The sequence below is a fragment of the Phoca vitulina genome, unplaced genomic scaffold (genome assembly GCF_004348235.1).
Source record: "Phoca vitulina isolate PV1807 unplaced genomic scaffold, GSC_HSeal_1.0 scaffold30, whole genome shotgun sequence".
NCBI classification, from domain to species: domain Eukaryota; kingdom Metazoa; phylum Chordata; class Mammalia; order Carnivora; family Phocidae; genus Phoca; species Phoca vitulina.
In genome coordinates, this window is record NW_022589733.1 from 2,317,559 (window position 1) to 2,333,844 (window position 16,286).

Below are 16,286 nucleotides of genomic sequence, written 5' to 3' on the forward strand. Positions count from 1 at the left end.
AAAAGGACAGCAATGCATTCAAAATTCTAAGGGAAAGTGATTTTCAATCCATAATTCTATACCATCCACATTAAAGACATTTCTAGACATGCTAAAAGCCAACAAAATTACTCCCACAGACTGTTTTCTTGAAAAACTATTTGATGATGAAGGTCACCAAAAATAAGGGAGATGAAGTAATTAGTAAATTCAATCCAAGACTGGCAAACAGAAGTCCAAAAACTATAGCTGTGCGGCAAACAAGCTGAGCAACTAGCTGAGTGGAGGAGGGAAGGAGGCTCAAGGGACGTTCTCCCAGAAAAGGAAGCTCAATGAGTAGCTGATATAAAGGAGTATTTGTACAATATTAAGGGTGTGTTTAAATCATATTTCACAAGTAGATGAAAAGACGGCAGATAAATTACAGTAAAAATTAAAGCTGTATCAGAAGGAAAACATAATGTAATACAGTACTGGGCTTTGCAGTAATATTTACATAAGTCATATTACTACATAAACCTTGCTTCTTGCTTTAACTAAAAATAAAATAACTATACTGGTGTCTCAGTCCATTTAGGCTGCTATAACAAAATACCAGACTGGGTGTCTTAGAAACAACAGAAATTTATTTCTCACAGTTCTGATGGCTGGAAGCCTAAGATCAGAGGGCCAGTGTGCTCCGGTAAGGGCTCTCTTTCAGGGTACAGACTTCTTGTTGTATTTCCACGTGGTGGAAGAAGCAAAGGAGTTCTCCCGGGCCTCTTTTATAAGGGTATTAACTTCATTCGAGCTCCTCCTGACCTAATCAGCTCCCCAAAGCCCCACCTCCTCCTAATACCATCATATCACGCATTGGGATTTCACCATATGAATTGTGACAGAACACAAATATTCAGACCATAGCAAATGGGAAAATGGGGGGTAGCTTTTGCCTCACTGATTTTTTTTTTTGAAGATTTTATTTATTCATCTGAGATAAAGAGAGAGAGAGTGAGCGTGAGGGTGAGGGAGAGAGAATCTGAAGCAGACTCCACACTGAGCGCAAAGCTTGATGAGGGGCTCGATCCAGGACCACGAGATCATGACCTGAGCCAAAACCAAGAGCTGGATGCTTAACCGACTGAGCCACCCAGGTGCCCCACCTCATCTATCTTAAAGAAAGTGGATAATGCCTAAAATTTATAAGAAATAGCAGTATATTTATAATTCTTTAGGTAACCATCAAAACAAACAGCTAAGAACTGTAAAAAGTAGTTGCCTTTAGGAAGTAGAAGGGACTGTTATTGTTTCTTATAAAAACCCCCAGTACTACTTTTTTGTTTTAACCACGTGCATATATTATTTTGGTATACTCCTTATTTCCTAATTTTAATTAAATTTTAAAAATGGATACATAGCATGTTGTGATGCTATATTAGTGATAGCTTTGGTGTTAATTTTGTTTTGCTTGATTCTTATCTGACATTTAACATAAAAAATGTTAGCTGTTTTGAAATGTTGTGAGTGATTCATCTCTGAAACAAACATTTTCCATTATTTCTGTTATTTTTCTGGATTGGTATAATCTTCAAGAAGAGCTATAACTAATTAATCGTGATTGTACTGATTGATTTAGGATGTTCTCAATCCTATGCAACAACAACAACAAAAAAAGTAAAAATTAAACTGGATACTGAGATAAGACAGGTAACTGCAAAGATTAGTGATAATCCTGATTTTGATTTTTTTAAATAGACTTTTTCAGTTAAAGGTTCACAGCAAAATTGAGAAGGTACAGAGATTTCCCATATTATCATTTAATGATAATTATAAGTCTGTATGTTTTTACCAACTTAATTTTATACATTTGAACCTACAGAAAATACATACTCTAAAATTGTAAATCTGTTGTGTGATTTAGAAAAAATCAATTTACTTTTCATTGCTTATGCAATCATTTCACAGCAAGAGATATTCTTGGGGATGTATCCAGATACTATTTAGATTACTATCTTTCAGAGAAAAAAAAAAATTAAGTAAAAGTGAGATCCTCTGAAAAGATGACAGAGGGCCTCAGGAGAGCTCTGGTGGCTCTCAGTGTGTAAGCACCAGGAGGACTGGCAGAGAAATGCCCAATATAAGCAGAGTCATCTGACATTATTCCCCAAGAAACTAAAACTATTACTGCAAGATTAAATGCATAGTTTTGAGGGAGAGTTGTGCTAAGAGCTTGTTATAGCTTCACATGCACAAAACTGTGTGTATACTCCCAAAAGAAAGGAGTAATTATCCCTTGAGATTCAGACTACCATTTTTTCATTAATAATTTACTCTTGTGAATTACTAAGTAGCAACAATGGATTTTTATATTCAAATTCAGAAGTGAACAGTAAAGTATACAAGTATACAGTATTACTACATTCTAGATGTCTGGCCATCAGTTGCACTGATAAACATCTGTGGACCCAAATATCCATCATTTGCATTTGGCTGTATTTGGTTATCTGAACATTTGAATGTTAGGCAAAAACTGTTTCCCCCATCCTGCAATATTCATATTCTGTTTACTCTACTCAGGCTTTTAAGGAAAAAAAAAGGAGGGAGGAGGCATCTGGTATATACAATAATAACTTCCCTTTCAATAGCAAAGTGACTTTCTATTATTCTACCTTCTACAAACTCAGCTCTTCTCAACTCTATTCTAACATTTCACAAATCCAGACAGAAGGTCCTGGCAACCTGTGCCCTTCAGAACCTATCTAAAATCAGAAAAGATCAAAGTGGCTACTCAAGAGTCTACAGGTTTGACCCGGGCAAAGGTTTCTCGGCACCACGGTTCACCATCTACCATCTCTTATCATGGGCGCACACGTGAGGGGCTTTGTCAGCTTGTGGCCCAGGTCACATATGGTTTGAAGCAGCTGGTTGAAAGTACAGAAGGAACAGAGGGTACTACTTACAGAGCCCATAACAGCAGATAACAACGGACAGCACAGGTGCAAAAACAAATTTAAGGAAGACATGATGGTTAAAGCCACAGCAACTCAAGATCAGGTAGCATGAGTGCAAATCTAACACATTTTGGCAGCCGCCAGGAGCGTAACTGTGCCCTAGCACAACGTAACAGAAGACACTCAAGTGGGCCACAAATCATCGAGGAAAAAGAAACTATGCAGGCAAGGAAGCTCTTAATACATTAGAGAGACTCCTAAAATGTTTTGGAATAGTAGTTCTCATCTCTGGCTGCACACTTCAGGAGTCTAAAGATTTCTTGTATTCAGGAGACTCTTGCATAAATGGTATTGTATGTTATCTCTAAGAGAAAAAGAAAGTAGGAGGAGTAATGCGATTTTTAGACATTGACATGAATCCCAAAGAATATGTGTAAGTTCGAAGCACCATATAAGCCTTAGAAAAAAACAAGCGTTTTAACATCATTAATCTACAAATTTGTAACAGATCCATTTTAGGTATCTAGCTGGCTATCTATATTAATAATATTGCTATAAAATGAATAACCATATTAGCCATTTTTCCAATGCAATTCCCACATTTGCTTTCTGTTCCATCTTTCTCTTCAATCTCATTTCTAAAATGTCTCCAAGTTCTTTGCCAGGAGGGGTGCCTTAACAGCTCCACAGGGAAGAACTTCCTTCATGCTCACTCTGAGTGTCCTTCTTGAAACAGGACCAGGGGCCACACTCAGTATTTACCCTTGACTTCATCCCCATTCCTGTAAATCTCTGAAATTCTACAGCTTTCAGCTCTCCTGAACAGTTTATTCTTCACTCTTCCCAAATTATGTTCAGGTCCCAAACTTCATTTGTTACTCTTCTCACTCTTAGTAAAATAAATTATTTTATCACAGTCCAAAGGCCAACATTTGTGAACCTCTTCAACTGCCTCTCCTTTTTCATCTAAAAAATTCTACCTTTCATTAATTTGTTCTCTCCTTCCGTTTCAAAGCCATGCCCCTTTCCCAGGTCTTGATTCACACTCCCTTTTTACTCACCCCTGCCCACCTACAAATCTGTGTGGGTTTCCCTGATCCTACAGAACACTTCCTTCAGCCCTACTGCCTAAGCATGGGACTGCTCCATCTCTGTCTTCATTTCCACACTTTTTGAAAAAGTAGCCTAAACTCCATTTCACTGCCAACCCCTTGAAATCTGGATTCTGCCCCCATTCAAACTGAAACCACTTTCTTGAAGCCAACCATGACAACTACTGTCAAATGCAAAGGCCCCTTCTCCGTACTCCCCTACTCCGGCTCTCTGTAGCACGATATGGTTGCCCAACTTCTCCTTGACAAGTTATTTCCTCTCCATGCTTCGGAAATACCACTAGCTGTCTACTTCCTATCTTTCTGACTACTTCCCAAAATCCTCTGCTGCCACTTCCTACTGCACCTTAAACGTATGCCTTCCCCAAGGTTCCTTCCTGGTCTTCTCCCTCAATTATATTCTCACAGACTCTTCAGGTTCCAACCGTAACTTTTACTTCTATGATGCCAACTCCAAATCTCCATCTCTAGCCCTTAAAACCAACAGGCTGCAAACTATCCATCCCCTGGGCACTTCTACTGGACTGTCCCACAAGTGCCTCAAATTTAATGATCTGCATCAGAGCTCACAGCTGATGCAGTGAGCCTTCCACTTGTCTTTGGTCCAAGTTCCCTTGAAAATGAAACATAGTTGCCTGGATTCAAAGCTTTCTTTCCTTCTCATCACATGCAATTTTTCACAAATCTTGTCTCACGTGAGTATTACTGCAGCAACTCTAAACCCTTCTTTCTGTTGCGAGTCTTGTCACACTCCACCCCCTAGTAACAGTATTGGTGACATGTGAAAGCACACCTGTTTCACTTCCTTACTCAAAAACTTTCTAAAGGTCCTCACTACACAGCATTAATGTTCAAGATCCTCAGAACCATATTCAAAGTCCTCTGTGGTTTGGATTTTAGTCCATTTTCTTATTTCTGCAGCCTACTTTAACCTTTCCTTCCTTATATTCATCCAAAAACACCTTTCAAGAACAGGGTGAGGGAGATGTTAATGTTTTCTACACACAACGGTTATCTCATTATTTGAACTACAGCATTTACACAACTCGACTAGACAGTGCGGGGCCTGGCCTTGGTTATTTAACACAGTGGTTCTCAACCAGGGATGATTTTGCTCTTCCTGGGGGCACTGGCAGTGTCAGGAGACATTTCTGATTGTCACCCTGATGGGGTGCTCCTGGCATCTCAGGGGTAGAGGTCAGGGATGCTGCTAAACATCCTAGAAAGCACAATACAACCTCCACAACAAAATACTCTCTAACCAAAATGTCAATAGTGCCATTGTTGAGAAACCCTGAACTAATCAATGAATGTTGAACAAATATGCATTCAAAAAGAAATTAGTAACTTTGAGGGGCGCCTGGGTGGCTCAGCTGTTAAGCTTCTGCCTTCTGCTCAGGTCATGATCCCAAGGTCCTGGGATCAAGCCCCACATCGGGCTCCCTGCTCGGCGGGAAGCCTGCTCTCCCTCTCCCACTCCCACTGCTTGTGTTCCTGCTCTCGCTAACTCTGTTTCTGTCAAATAAATAAATAAAATCTTAATAAAAAAAAAAAAAAAGGAATCAGTAAGTTTGAGAACACAGGCCGACATCCAGCCTAGTATCAATGATGTGGGTAATACTGTAAAAGAGAAAATGGCCAAGATGACCAAAATGAGGTGGGGGGAGGGGTCCCATTTTAACTGTTTGTATAACATTAAGAAAGCTTTAAATACTCCAAAATAAGGCAAAAGGATAGCCTTTCGATCATAATGGAGCACTCTCTTTGGCCCACCCACAGAGTACTTAATTCCCTGGGAAATTTACCTTTGTCTGACACACCATTCATTACTCATTTGGGCCTAAACCGGGATGCTACATATTAAAATGTAGATTTTTTTGTCCAGCAGAGATGCCAGTATCTCCATTTTTTACTGCTCTGAGAGATATAAAGCAATCTGTATCTCATCAAGCAATTTTACTCCACCATTCTTTTAGTGTAAATACTCAGATCCTCAAATGCTCTCTGAACCAGTTTACATTACTGCTGGTTCCCTCATTCACGAGTTACCTGTCTGAAAGTCACGTTTACAGTTTTTTGGTTTTTTTTTTTTAACTTACACTTTGGCAGTTTATAGGACTCATGGAGATGTCCAAGTGGACTCACCTGCTTGGAGCTATTAAACTGAGTGGCCCACAAAGAGGACTGCATGGGTTGGGTAAGCCCAACCATGTCTCATTTTGGGTCCCAGAGTGAATCCCAAGCAGGAAGAGAATTTTACTGATGCTATTTCCTTGTTTTTTTTTTCTTTTGATTTTGTTTTCACTTTAGAGTTCTTGGCCACATGTCCCTTTCTGCAGCTGCACCATTGGTTACATACTACCAGGTCAGCCTCAACTACACCCTTGGTACACATGAACCTAGACTACAGTAATCTGATTTTACAGTCTGACCAAGGGATCTGTCAGTGGAGGATGAATCTATTTTCTACTGGATGACAGACTACAAGAAAATCTGGTTTTCGTCTTTTCTGTTTGTGTAAGAACATGTCTCAGAACCACTGAAAGAACAGCTTTTTTGAAATCTGGACCAGTTTTGTGTTTTTGGATTACTTCTGACGTATGGCTAAGACTGTGGAACCAGAACTCAAAGCTCTCTGCATGTTTTTATCCATAAAATGAGGAAAAGCCTTTATTTCTCATGGTGTGGGGCGCCTGGGTGGCTCAGTCGTTAAGCGTCTGCCTTTGGCTCAGGTCATGATCCCAGGGTCCTGGGATCGAGCCCTGCATTGGGCTCCCTGCTCAGCGGGAAGCCTGCTTCTCCCTCTCCCATCCCCCTGCTTGTGCTCTCTATGTCTCTCTCTGTCAAATAAATAAATAAAATCTTAAAAAAAAAAAATTTATTTCTCATGGTGTGAGTATGAAATATATTCCTACCTCCAGGGGTATTAATAAATTAGAAAGTTTCTTAAAGAACCGCTGTTCTAATTGGTTTATAGAGAATAACAAGCTTTTACATAAATCTATGTACCTAGAATTCCTAGAAAATAAACTAAACATCTAATACTTATGTTAGCCTTTTAAGGACCAAAAGAAAAAAATCTCACAAATTCACAGAAACTGACACTTCAAAAGAATTTTTATTTAAGAATCCTAATTCATGTAATGAAAATAATCCTTAGGTCAGTTGGATTTCATAATTTTAATGCTAATTTAAAAACCTGATTTCATCAGTGTAGAATACAATGCACGCATATATTTTTTGAAAAATAAGATTTTTTTTTTAAATGAAGAAGACACATCTGAACTTTCTAAACTTTGCTGGCTTGCCGGTCAGATAAGCTAATATTACTCATGATTACTCACATTTATAATTAGGAAAAATACAAGCTTATATGTTCAACTAAATTGAATTATAACACTGACAACTTTCATAATATAAGAAATTATATGCTATTCAGCTGTCAGCATAAGCATAATTTTCAATATCCTTGTTAACTTTAAAACCTTGATTGGACTAACAGTAAATGGTTAACGAAGGTCCTCTTTAGATACATCATTAATTTCCAAATGAGTCAGACACCAAGTGCAATTTAAACACATACACATACAGGCTTTCTAATAAAACCACAATGTCATTACGGCACCCAACAAAATGAACAGTGATTCCCTAGTATTGCTAATACTCAGTCTATGTTTAATGTCCTTTTCCAGTTGTTCTGCTCTAATTATTCTGATTTTTTCACCATAATTACACAATTTTTTGCCCTATCTAGTATTTCACATATATAGAATCATACAATATATACTCTTATATAAGTCTTCTTTCACTCGGCTTATCTTTGAGGTTCATCCACATTAGTGCTGTGCAGTATACCGCTCTGAAAGCATTAACTCCTAAATTATCCTTGGGGTTTCCCAAAGGTCCCCAGCAATCAGTCACAAAGATTTGTCTTTTACCTTCTAACAAGAAGGATGCTAAAACTAGGTGACTTATTTCCGGGTACTCCATATTTCTTAAGTAGTGTAACACTATTAAGTTGTCTCAAATCAAAAAGGAAGTCTGGTTTCTTTTACTTTTTCATGGCAATGTGGTTATTTGCATAGGGATCAGTGACAATCTGTCCTCACTTTAACTAGGATAAAATTAGACAAATTCAATGTGCAACCCAGGCCATAACTAGAATGCCTATTTACGAATCCCGCTGGATCAGATATGGCAGCATCACTATTACAAAACAAGGACTGTAGTTCACGTATGGAACCAATGCTCAGGGAACTGCTCTGGTACCCGCTCTGTGGCACACAGGGTCCCAGCCTTACATACAGTATAAAGTCACTTCCTGACAGGCCAGAAATGTTAGCATATTTTGGGAACCTTGAGAAGAGAAGTCGTCATGCAAATGTATAGATACTATAGGTGAAATATGGAAAGATGACTTTCTTGATTTTTTTGGAGGTCTGTTTCCTAGCTTTAGAATAAAAGAGCCATAAAAGGCAATTAAAAATGAAAACCACCTGGCTATTAAAAATGCAACAGAAGGTTCCCTATGAAATTTCCACAGAGGATAATTCTCCAGGTTTACTAATTGCTAATATCTCCTGCCATATTCCAAATACAATGAAGCTAGTCTATATGCATGTGTTCTATGATCAAGAGTCGTCCTTGGAAGTTATTTATGATTACAGGAGACACAACAAAAATTACAGAAACTCAGAAAGTAAGGTAAAAGAATGGCTGCATGTCCTTTCAATATCATGCCAGAGAATTGTCTAGGAGGCCCAACCAAGGATTATCTCCTATCTAGGCGTGCACTGTCTGACAGAACTTCTGGACAAAACAGCACAAACGTTCTCTAACTGCACTGCCCCACACTGGTACACACTAGTCACACGTGGCCATGGTGCACCTGACATGCAACTGAGAAAGTAAGTATTTCACTGAACTCTGACTAATTTAAATAGCCATGTGGTAGTGGCTACATACTGGATATCTCTGGACTATTTCTGTACAGCCCCCAGGATAAGAATTGTTTTTACCTTCAAAAAGGTTGTAAAAAAGCAAAAACAAAAACAGAGTATGAGACAGACACCCTGTATAGTCCACAAAATCTAAAATATTTATTATGTGGCTCTTTATTCATCAACTAATGTAAATTACTAATTCTCTCAGCACTAAACTGAACAAAAAACCTTCTCCAAGTCAAAGGGAACCTCTTAAAATAACAATTCTGTTTCTTTAAACAAAGAAGTTTCCTATGTTGTTTCCATTTGACATAACTTATTAAAAAAAAAGTTCTTTAATTAATTACTCTAAGTATTCCCCTCCCCCATAATTTTGGCTTTGAAATGCAAGACTTCTAACTTAATACAGTTACATTAATTTAGTAAAAAGCCAACACAGAACAAGATGTTGTCCTTGATTTAATTAAAACCCTACAATACTAGCTGGTAAACAGGGAAGAGGAAACTACGGTCATGAGCAATCACTTTGACCCCAGTATAACCAGTGTGAGTATCCCTTATTTCAACATTCTGGTATAACCCCAAAATATTAACCATAAAAAGAAACTGAACAAACCACCATTTCTTAAGAAGATGATTTTCACAACTATCGTGAGTTAAAAAAAAAAAATCATTCTAGGAAATGAAAGAGGCCACCCACCACCTTTCTGGTAAAATCAAAACAAAAACTCCATGTCACTACCCAGTATTACATCTACAAATTATTTCCTCCATGAACAAATCTACTGTTCAAGAATTCATTCATGAAACCAGGTACCAAGCTCTCCTAACAGAAAAGGAAATGAAACAATACAGTGTCCATTTTAACCCTCTGAAGTCAATGCAGTAATGGGCCACTTCTACTCGAATTCCATTTTTTTTTTTTTTTTTAATCCTTATCTTTCTCCTCTCTTACACTACAAACATGTAAGTAAAAACCCTAAGGACAACTGCCAACTCTTCAACCTTCTTTCTCCCTCTCTTTTTCTCTTCCTTACAAATTAAAATGGATCAGATGTTTAGTCTACCTTAGCATAGTTTCTTGGGTGTACTATAATTTCAATGTTTAAGATTTATCAGTCCTCCAAATCCTTTTTTTTTTTAAAGATTTTATTTATTTACTTGTCAGAGAGAGAGCGAGAGAGTGCACAAGCAGGGGGAGTGGGAGAGGGAAAAGCAGACTCCCCACTGAGCAGGGAGCCCAATGCGGGACTTGATCCCAGGACCCTGGAATCATGACCTGAGCTGAAGGCAGAATCTTAACCAACTGAGCCACCAAGGCTTCCCAGTCCTCCAAATTATTCTTATAAGTCCTCCATACTGGTTCCGGCTATGGCTCATGGTGGCTACTCACTGTTACGAGGTAACGCCTAAAACACCAACTGATAGGCAATTGTGATTAGCAACCTAAAGGTTCATGGAAAAACTGTACAAGTAGCCATGCCATTTGTTTCCCATTACTCCCTCCTGTTTTGTTACCCTCCAGGACAGGCTCCGGGATCAACCAACTAAACTAACGTTAGCACCCAATTCACTACTATGGACCTTGTTGACCTCAGCACTGTTATTATCTCCAGATGCCTCACACTTTCATCCCCTCTATCTTCTTAATTCTCTAAGTTGAAGGGAATACTTCCATTCATATCCAGACCACTGAGGCACCACTCCTTGGTTCTCAGAATTTCTCCATATCCAAGATTCTAATCTCTGAAATTCCTCCCTAACTACAACTTCCACAATTCTCCAATACTCACTGAACTTGCCCTATCTATATGATTCCATGAGTCTAGGAGGGGACAGGGTCTAAGGTCTTATTCCTTCCTTTGTTCTCACAGTTCATTATGCCCCTTTCTGCCTTCTCCTCTCCAGTCTGAACCTCTCTGGCTGTCAGTTCACTAAAAGTAGAAGGTTAAGTCTTATGTATTTTTGGATTGTTCTAACCCAAATAATGCTGACCACTCAGAAGCATTGCCTGGGCCCCATTCTGCCTTGTTCAATTACACCTTGGATTCCTTTAGTCCTTGGTGTGTTGGCTTCACAATACCCAGAGTGGGGGAAATCATCACCTACTGAAGAACTTCTGGATCAAGTGATAGTATAAATTCAGCCATTTAACTTTCCCTGGTCCTTACTTCAGTTCCAATCCCTTTTTGTTCTCTTCCAATGCACTTCCAAGTTCCACTGCATCCACCCTAACACTCCACCATCTTCAAGCTCCCACCCTCCCTCTCTAGGCGTGAACTGGTATCTTACTTTATTGAGACAGTACTACAGGCCATGAAGGTGTTCAACTGCCCTCTTCACCAAATGGGAGAGGGGGTAGCATATCATCACTCATCCTGTCTCCTGTATCTAAAGAAGAGGTCCTAAAAAGCTGAACCTGGTCCTCTGACATGGTTGGTTTAGCATGCATGGTTGCTTTTTGCTTTTAGCATACACACTTTTAAAAGAATACATTAATGCAAATTTTATTGAGATATCATTCACAGCATGCATGGTTTTTAAAACATAAATTAGTTGCCTCTTAAAAAACAAAATAGATTTAACATTATGAAATCCAAACCCCTGGCTTTTCTCAGATAATGAGATGAGACATCACTGGGCCCCTACTATGCAACTGGCTAATACTAAGCATTGGCAGTTACCTTTTCCCACAAAGCATGAGCACCTTATTCACCAGGTCCTCCCTACCAACCAGCTGCTTCCATATGCAGTCTCTCTACATGGACCCATGGAGCATGGAATTTGTGGCTCCTAGAGCTAAAGGAAGAATTATAACTTCTTGCTCCCAGGGCTGAGATCTTTTCAGCCTCACCCCTCCCCACCACTGTCTGACTCCAAGGATCCCACCCAGGCACTGCATCTTTGATCTCTCTATGAATGAGGCAGCATCAAGTCAGTACCTACACTTCCTCTCTGAAATTCAGTCCTCAACCTCCTTTGATTCCACAACTTCGGCCACCCCTGACTTCAACCCCCTCCTGCTGGGCCCCCACGTACAAAGTTCTCTATTGGTTTTCTGCTCTTTGAGACATCGCCTCTCCAGCCCTCATGGTAATGTCACATTGCCATAAAAGTCACTAAACACCCCCAATTTCTACCCTTACATCAACACAAACCAGCAATGGACCACACTGAGAAAAACAAGCCTAGACGTATAAACACTGACAATGGAGGTATTTCTTAGAAATGTAAATCTGATGGCAGCACTCCTGTTCTCACAACACTTCCGTGACTCTCTACTACCTGCCTGCTTGGTAAAATCCATGTTCTTCTGCAGGCCCCAAGTACCTGCGACTTGGCCCCTTTCCACCAATCTACTCCTAGATTTGAGAAATCAGCGATAAACTAGCACTATTTCATATCCCTGTGACTTTACACATGCTCTTCCCTCTGGAAAACTCTTGTTCATCCTTTAACACCCAGTTAGGCAGAACAACCCTTTTTCTCCTGTATTACTGTAAACACCTTGCACATATATCAATTGTTAACATGTATCATACTGTACTATTTGTTTCCAAGTTTGTCTCCCCTACTAGGCTGTGGATTACCTGAGGTCCAGAGGCAACCATTAGTGAACTTCCTGACACATAAATTTTCTTTAAATGTTGGCTACCTGGCCCCACCAACAGGTCAAACAACATACCCACCATCCTTCCTGACACCAAGGTTTAAAACCTCTCCCTCAATCCCTACATCCACTCAGTTGCCAAATCCCAGTGAAAACTTTGTCACCTACCCATGTCCAGGTTGGAACATGTCTTTTCCACAGCTGGGTCTTCCTGCCTTCCAACTAAAGAGAAGACAAGTCCTTCTTTTCTCAAAAATCCTCACTGACTACTTATTGAATAAGGCCCAATGGCTTAACCTGGCATTTGGGTCCCTCAAGGCTCTGACACTTCCTACCAAGATATTCTGTGTGTTTTTGGACTTCAAGCCTTTGCCCACAACTACCTCCACCTGGGAATATTATTAGCTCTTCAAAGCCCGGCTCAAGTGCTGTCTCCCCCAACACATTTCCCCTTTGACAAAAGTGGCCACTCTTCTAGAGCGTGTCTTTGTTGTAAACCTAGGACATTATCACTTTTTACCTGTAGGCCCCATTCTCTCTAGCCAATGGAGCCCTAACAAACTAAATCTCCACATTCTCCTCTACTCTAGCATTAGCTAAATGCAGTGAAAGAGCAGGAAAACAAAGTAAACCATCCGAAGGGACCCAAAACAGTTGCCTGTATCTTATCTTAATCAGGACTCTACCTACCAGCTAGTTTAAACAATTCTTATTTACTCTAAATCTTCCTTCCCCCAAACTTTCTCCTCCTCCACAACTTAACTTAAAATACTGTAGATGTTGAAGTTTGCTTTCCTGTTCTTAATTTTTAAGTTAATGGTTTTTTCTTCCTCAAAACAATGTAAAACAAACTCCAAAACCAATGAACAACTATGGCATTCAATGCTTACCCATGAGTCTCAAGGAAAAAGAAACAGGATTTCTTACAAGTGGGAGGATTGGATTATGAGTAACACACATCACAAAGATATATGGGCAAGTGACACTACCAAGATATTAAGACACACCTTTTCCAAATAGCTTATGCTAAACTGCGTGGCAGGACAGGCAAGAGAACAGGAGTTGGGACAGTCTGGCAGAATACGCCAGGTTTTTCTGTAGAGCAAAAGAAGCACTTTCCACACTTGGGATGAGTCTTGAGTAAAGCTGAACTAGGAGCAGGTGAAGCACAAGTAAAAGCAGTGAGACTAGTCAGACAACAGGAGAGGTTTAAGCTTGAGAGTTGCTATGACAGAGAATTGGGAAAATAAGGTGGGACTGGACTAGTAAATGCTTTGTAAATCTCCAGAGGAGGAGTTTAGAGTGAATGAGATAGGCAACAGGAGGTCCTCGTAGGTCCCAGGGCAGGAAAATGATTTTCTGCGGGAGGATCAGTTAAATGCAAGTTGTACTAGGGAGTGAGGGCAATGAACTAAGGGAGGGGCACATACCAAGAATAAAGGTCTTAATTGCAGCAGAGGCAATGGAAAGGAGAGGAATGAGTGCACCTAAGAGATTTTCAGAAGCATTAACAGGACTTAGTCATGTCAAACCTTTTAGCTCTGGGGAGTGGGAAGAAATTCGGTAGCTAGGGAGAAAAGAATGAGGGGCCCAAGAAGCTAAAAATTAAAAGTTAGGGGTTGCCTGGCTGGCTCAGTCCATAGAATGTGTGGCTCTTGATCTCAGGGTCTTGAGTTCAAGACCCACTTTGGGCATGGAGCCTACCTTAAAAAATAAAATAAAAAAAACACTTAGAAATTTAAAAGTTAGGGGGAAAATTAAAAGTTAGGGGAAAGATTAAGCACAGGAAAACAAACCTGATTCAACATCTTCAATGTTTTAAGTTATGCTGTGGAGAAGAATCACAGTTAAGTGTCCTATCTCTTCTGAAGATATTAAAACAAAAAGCACCCAGGCTTTTTTATCTAAGGGAGTCAGGAATTACAGCATATCTAATTCTCCAAGTACACTGTGAAATTTCTCAAGTGGGATGCCAAAAAAGGAGCATTTTCTTCCCAGCCAGAGGGCTCATCATTTGGGAGACAGGTATCAAGAACAAGGGCCCTAAATCTGAATCCTGGTTCCCCCACGTACTAGACGGGAAAACCTGGAGAAACTTGGCCACCTGGGAAAGCGGGGGATGTGCTTTGTTAGTTTCTTGGCTTGGGAAGGAAGGGGAATAGTTGAAGGTGTTGCGTAGGTATAAGCCTGAAATGCTGATTTTGAGAGAAGGTGAGTCACCACTTGCAGAGTTTCAGTTTCCCCAGCTGTTAATTTAGAGAAAGGAAGATAATAAAATCTACCTCACTGGATTTTTTAAGAGCTGCATTAGATAATCCTTAAGTGTTCAGCATAACGTCTGATGTGCTATAACCATTAAATAAATGTTAGTTGAACATAACATCAATACAAGAAATAATGCTCTTTTTAACACTATTATTAAACATCCCCACTCTTCTTGATATTCTGTGTATTTTACTACTAGAATGGTTTTGTCAGATTCTCAAAAGGGACTGAAATCCCAAAAAGGTTCAGAACCACTGTACTGGAGGCCTGGGAAGAGAAAGGTGGCTGATGTGGTGGACAAGGAGGCTGTGGGCCCTGATACCAGGCCCTGCGCACCATCCCAGGGCCGGGAGGGAAGACAACAGGCAACATTCGCAGCGTGCTCACTCCACGCCAGCCACTGAGCTCTGCGCTTTACAACAGCACCTACTCCAATCCTCGCGACAGCCCTCCGAGGAAGATCCTTTCGTCAGCGCCACTTTACAAATGGGGAAACTGAGGCGCCCCAGGACTGAACCGCTAGCCCAAGGTCACATGGCTCGAAAAGCTGAGAACGCAGGTTCGTGGGCTCTGGAGACTGCGCTCTTACCCACCGCGCTTCGCTGCGTCCCCGTACGAAGGGCAGGGAGGAAAGGGGTGGGGGCGGCCAGGCAGCCCGGCTGAGCCGAGGCCGCGGGGGCCGGGCCGCGGAAGGCGGGCGCGCGGGGGCGGCGGCGGGACTCACCTTGGCGCTGTGCACCGCCTCCTGCGCCCCGCGGAGCTGCAGCCAGATGCGCGCGGGCAGCGGTTCTTCAGCCCCGAGCGCGCCGAGCACCGCCAGGCTCACACCGAACAGGCCCTCGATGCGGCCGCGGCTCCGCTCCAGCAGCGCCGCCTTCTCCGCGGGCGCCGTGAACTCGTCCAGCACCGCCCGGGCCGCCATGGCGGGCGCGGCCTCCGGCGGCGGCGCCGGGGGCCGGCGGCGGCGACGCCCCCTCAGCGTGCTGCCGCTATACCCGAGCCCGTCAGGCGGCGTCGGCCGTCGCGGCCGCCTCGCCCCCGCCCGCGCCCCGCCGCCTGCCCGCAGGCCCAGCTACACCATCCCTGCACGGCCGCCGCAGCTTGGCAACTGCGGGAAGAGAACCCCTCCGCCCCTTCGCCGCCGCCGCCGCGGGCAGGGCCCCGCCGCCGCGCATGCGCCCAGCCTGCCGCCGTCATTGATGCTCGCCGCCCCCCAGGGAAGGAGGGAGGGCGGAGGCGACGGAACTCGACGTCACGTGCAGTGGCCATGTTTGTTGAGGGCAAGGCGACGGCTACGGAGAGGGGCCCGGTTGGCCTTCTTTGGTGAGGGCAGAACGCTTTTTGGTGACCTGATGGATGGTGAATCCCTGGTTTTACAGATGGGGAAATTGAGGCTCTGAATCAGTTGACAGGACTGACCCAGTGTCACAAGGGATTTGGCTTGTCT

General features: G+C 41.8%; 1 protein-coding gene across 2 annotated transcripts in view; it reads right to left on the bottom strand.

The window, feature by feature from the left end:
• N4BP1 (NEDD4 binding protein 1) overlaps positions 1-15,785 on the bottom strand; it is a 48,919-nt gene extending 33,134 nt beyond the window's left edge. The window contains exon 1 of one of the 2 annotated variants that reach the window (XM_032424183.1): positions 15,564-15,785. In XM_032424183.1, coding sequence (XP_032280074.1) covers positions 15,564-15,761 — 198 coding nt within the window. In that variant the 5' untranslated portion in view covers positions 15,762-15,785. The remainder of the gene's footprint in view (positions 1-15,563) is intronic. The other variant, XM_032424182.1, reaches the window with a different exon arrangement.
• Between the last annotated feature and the right edge of the window lie 501 nt (positions 15,786-16,286).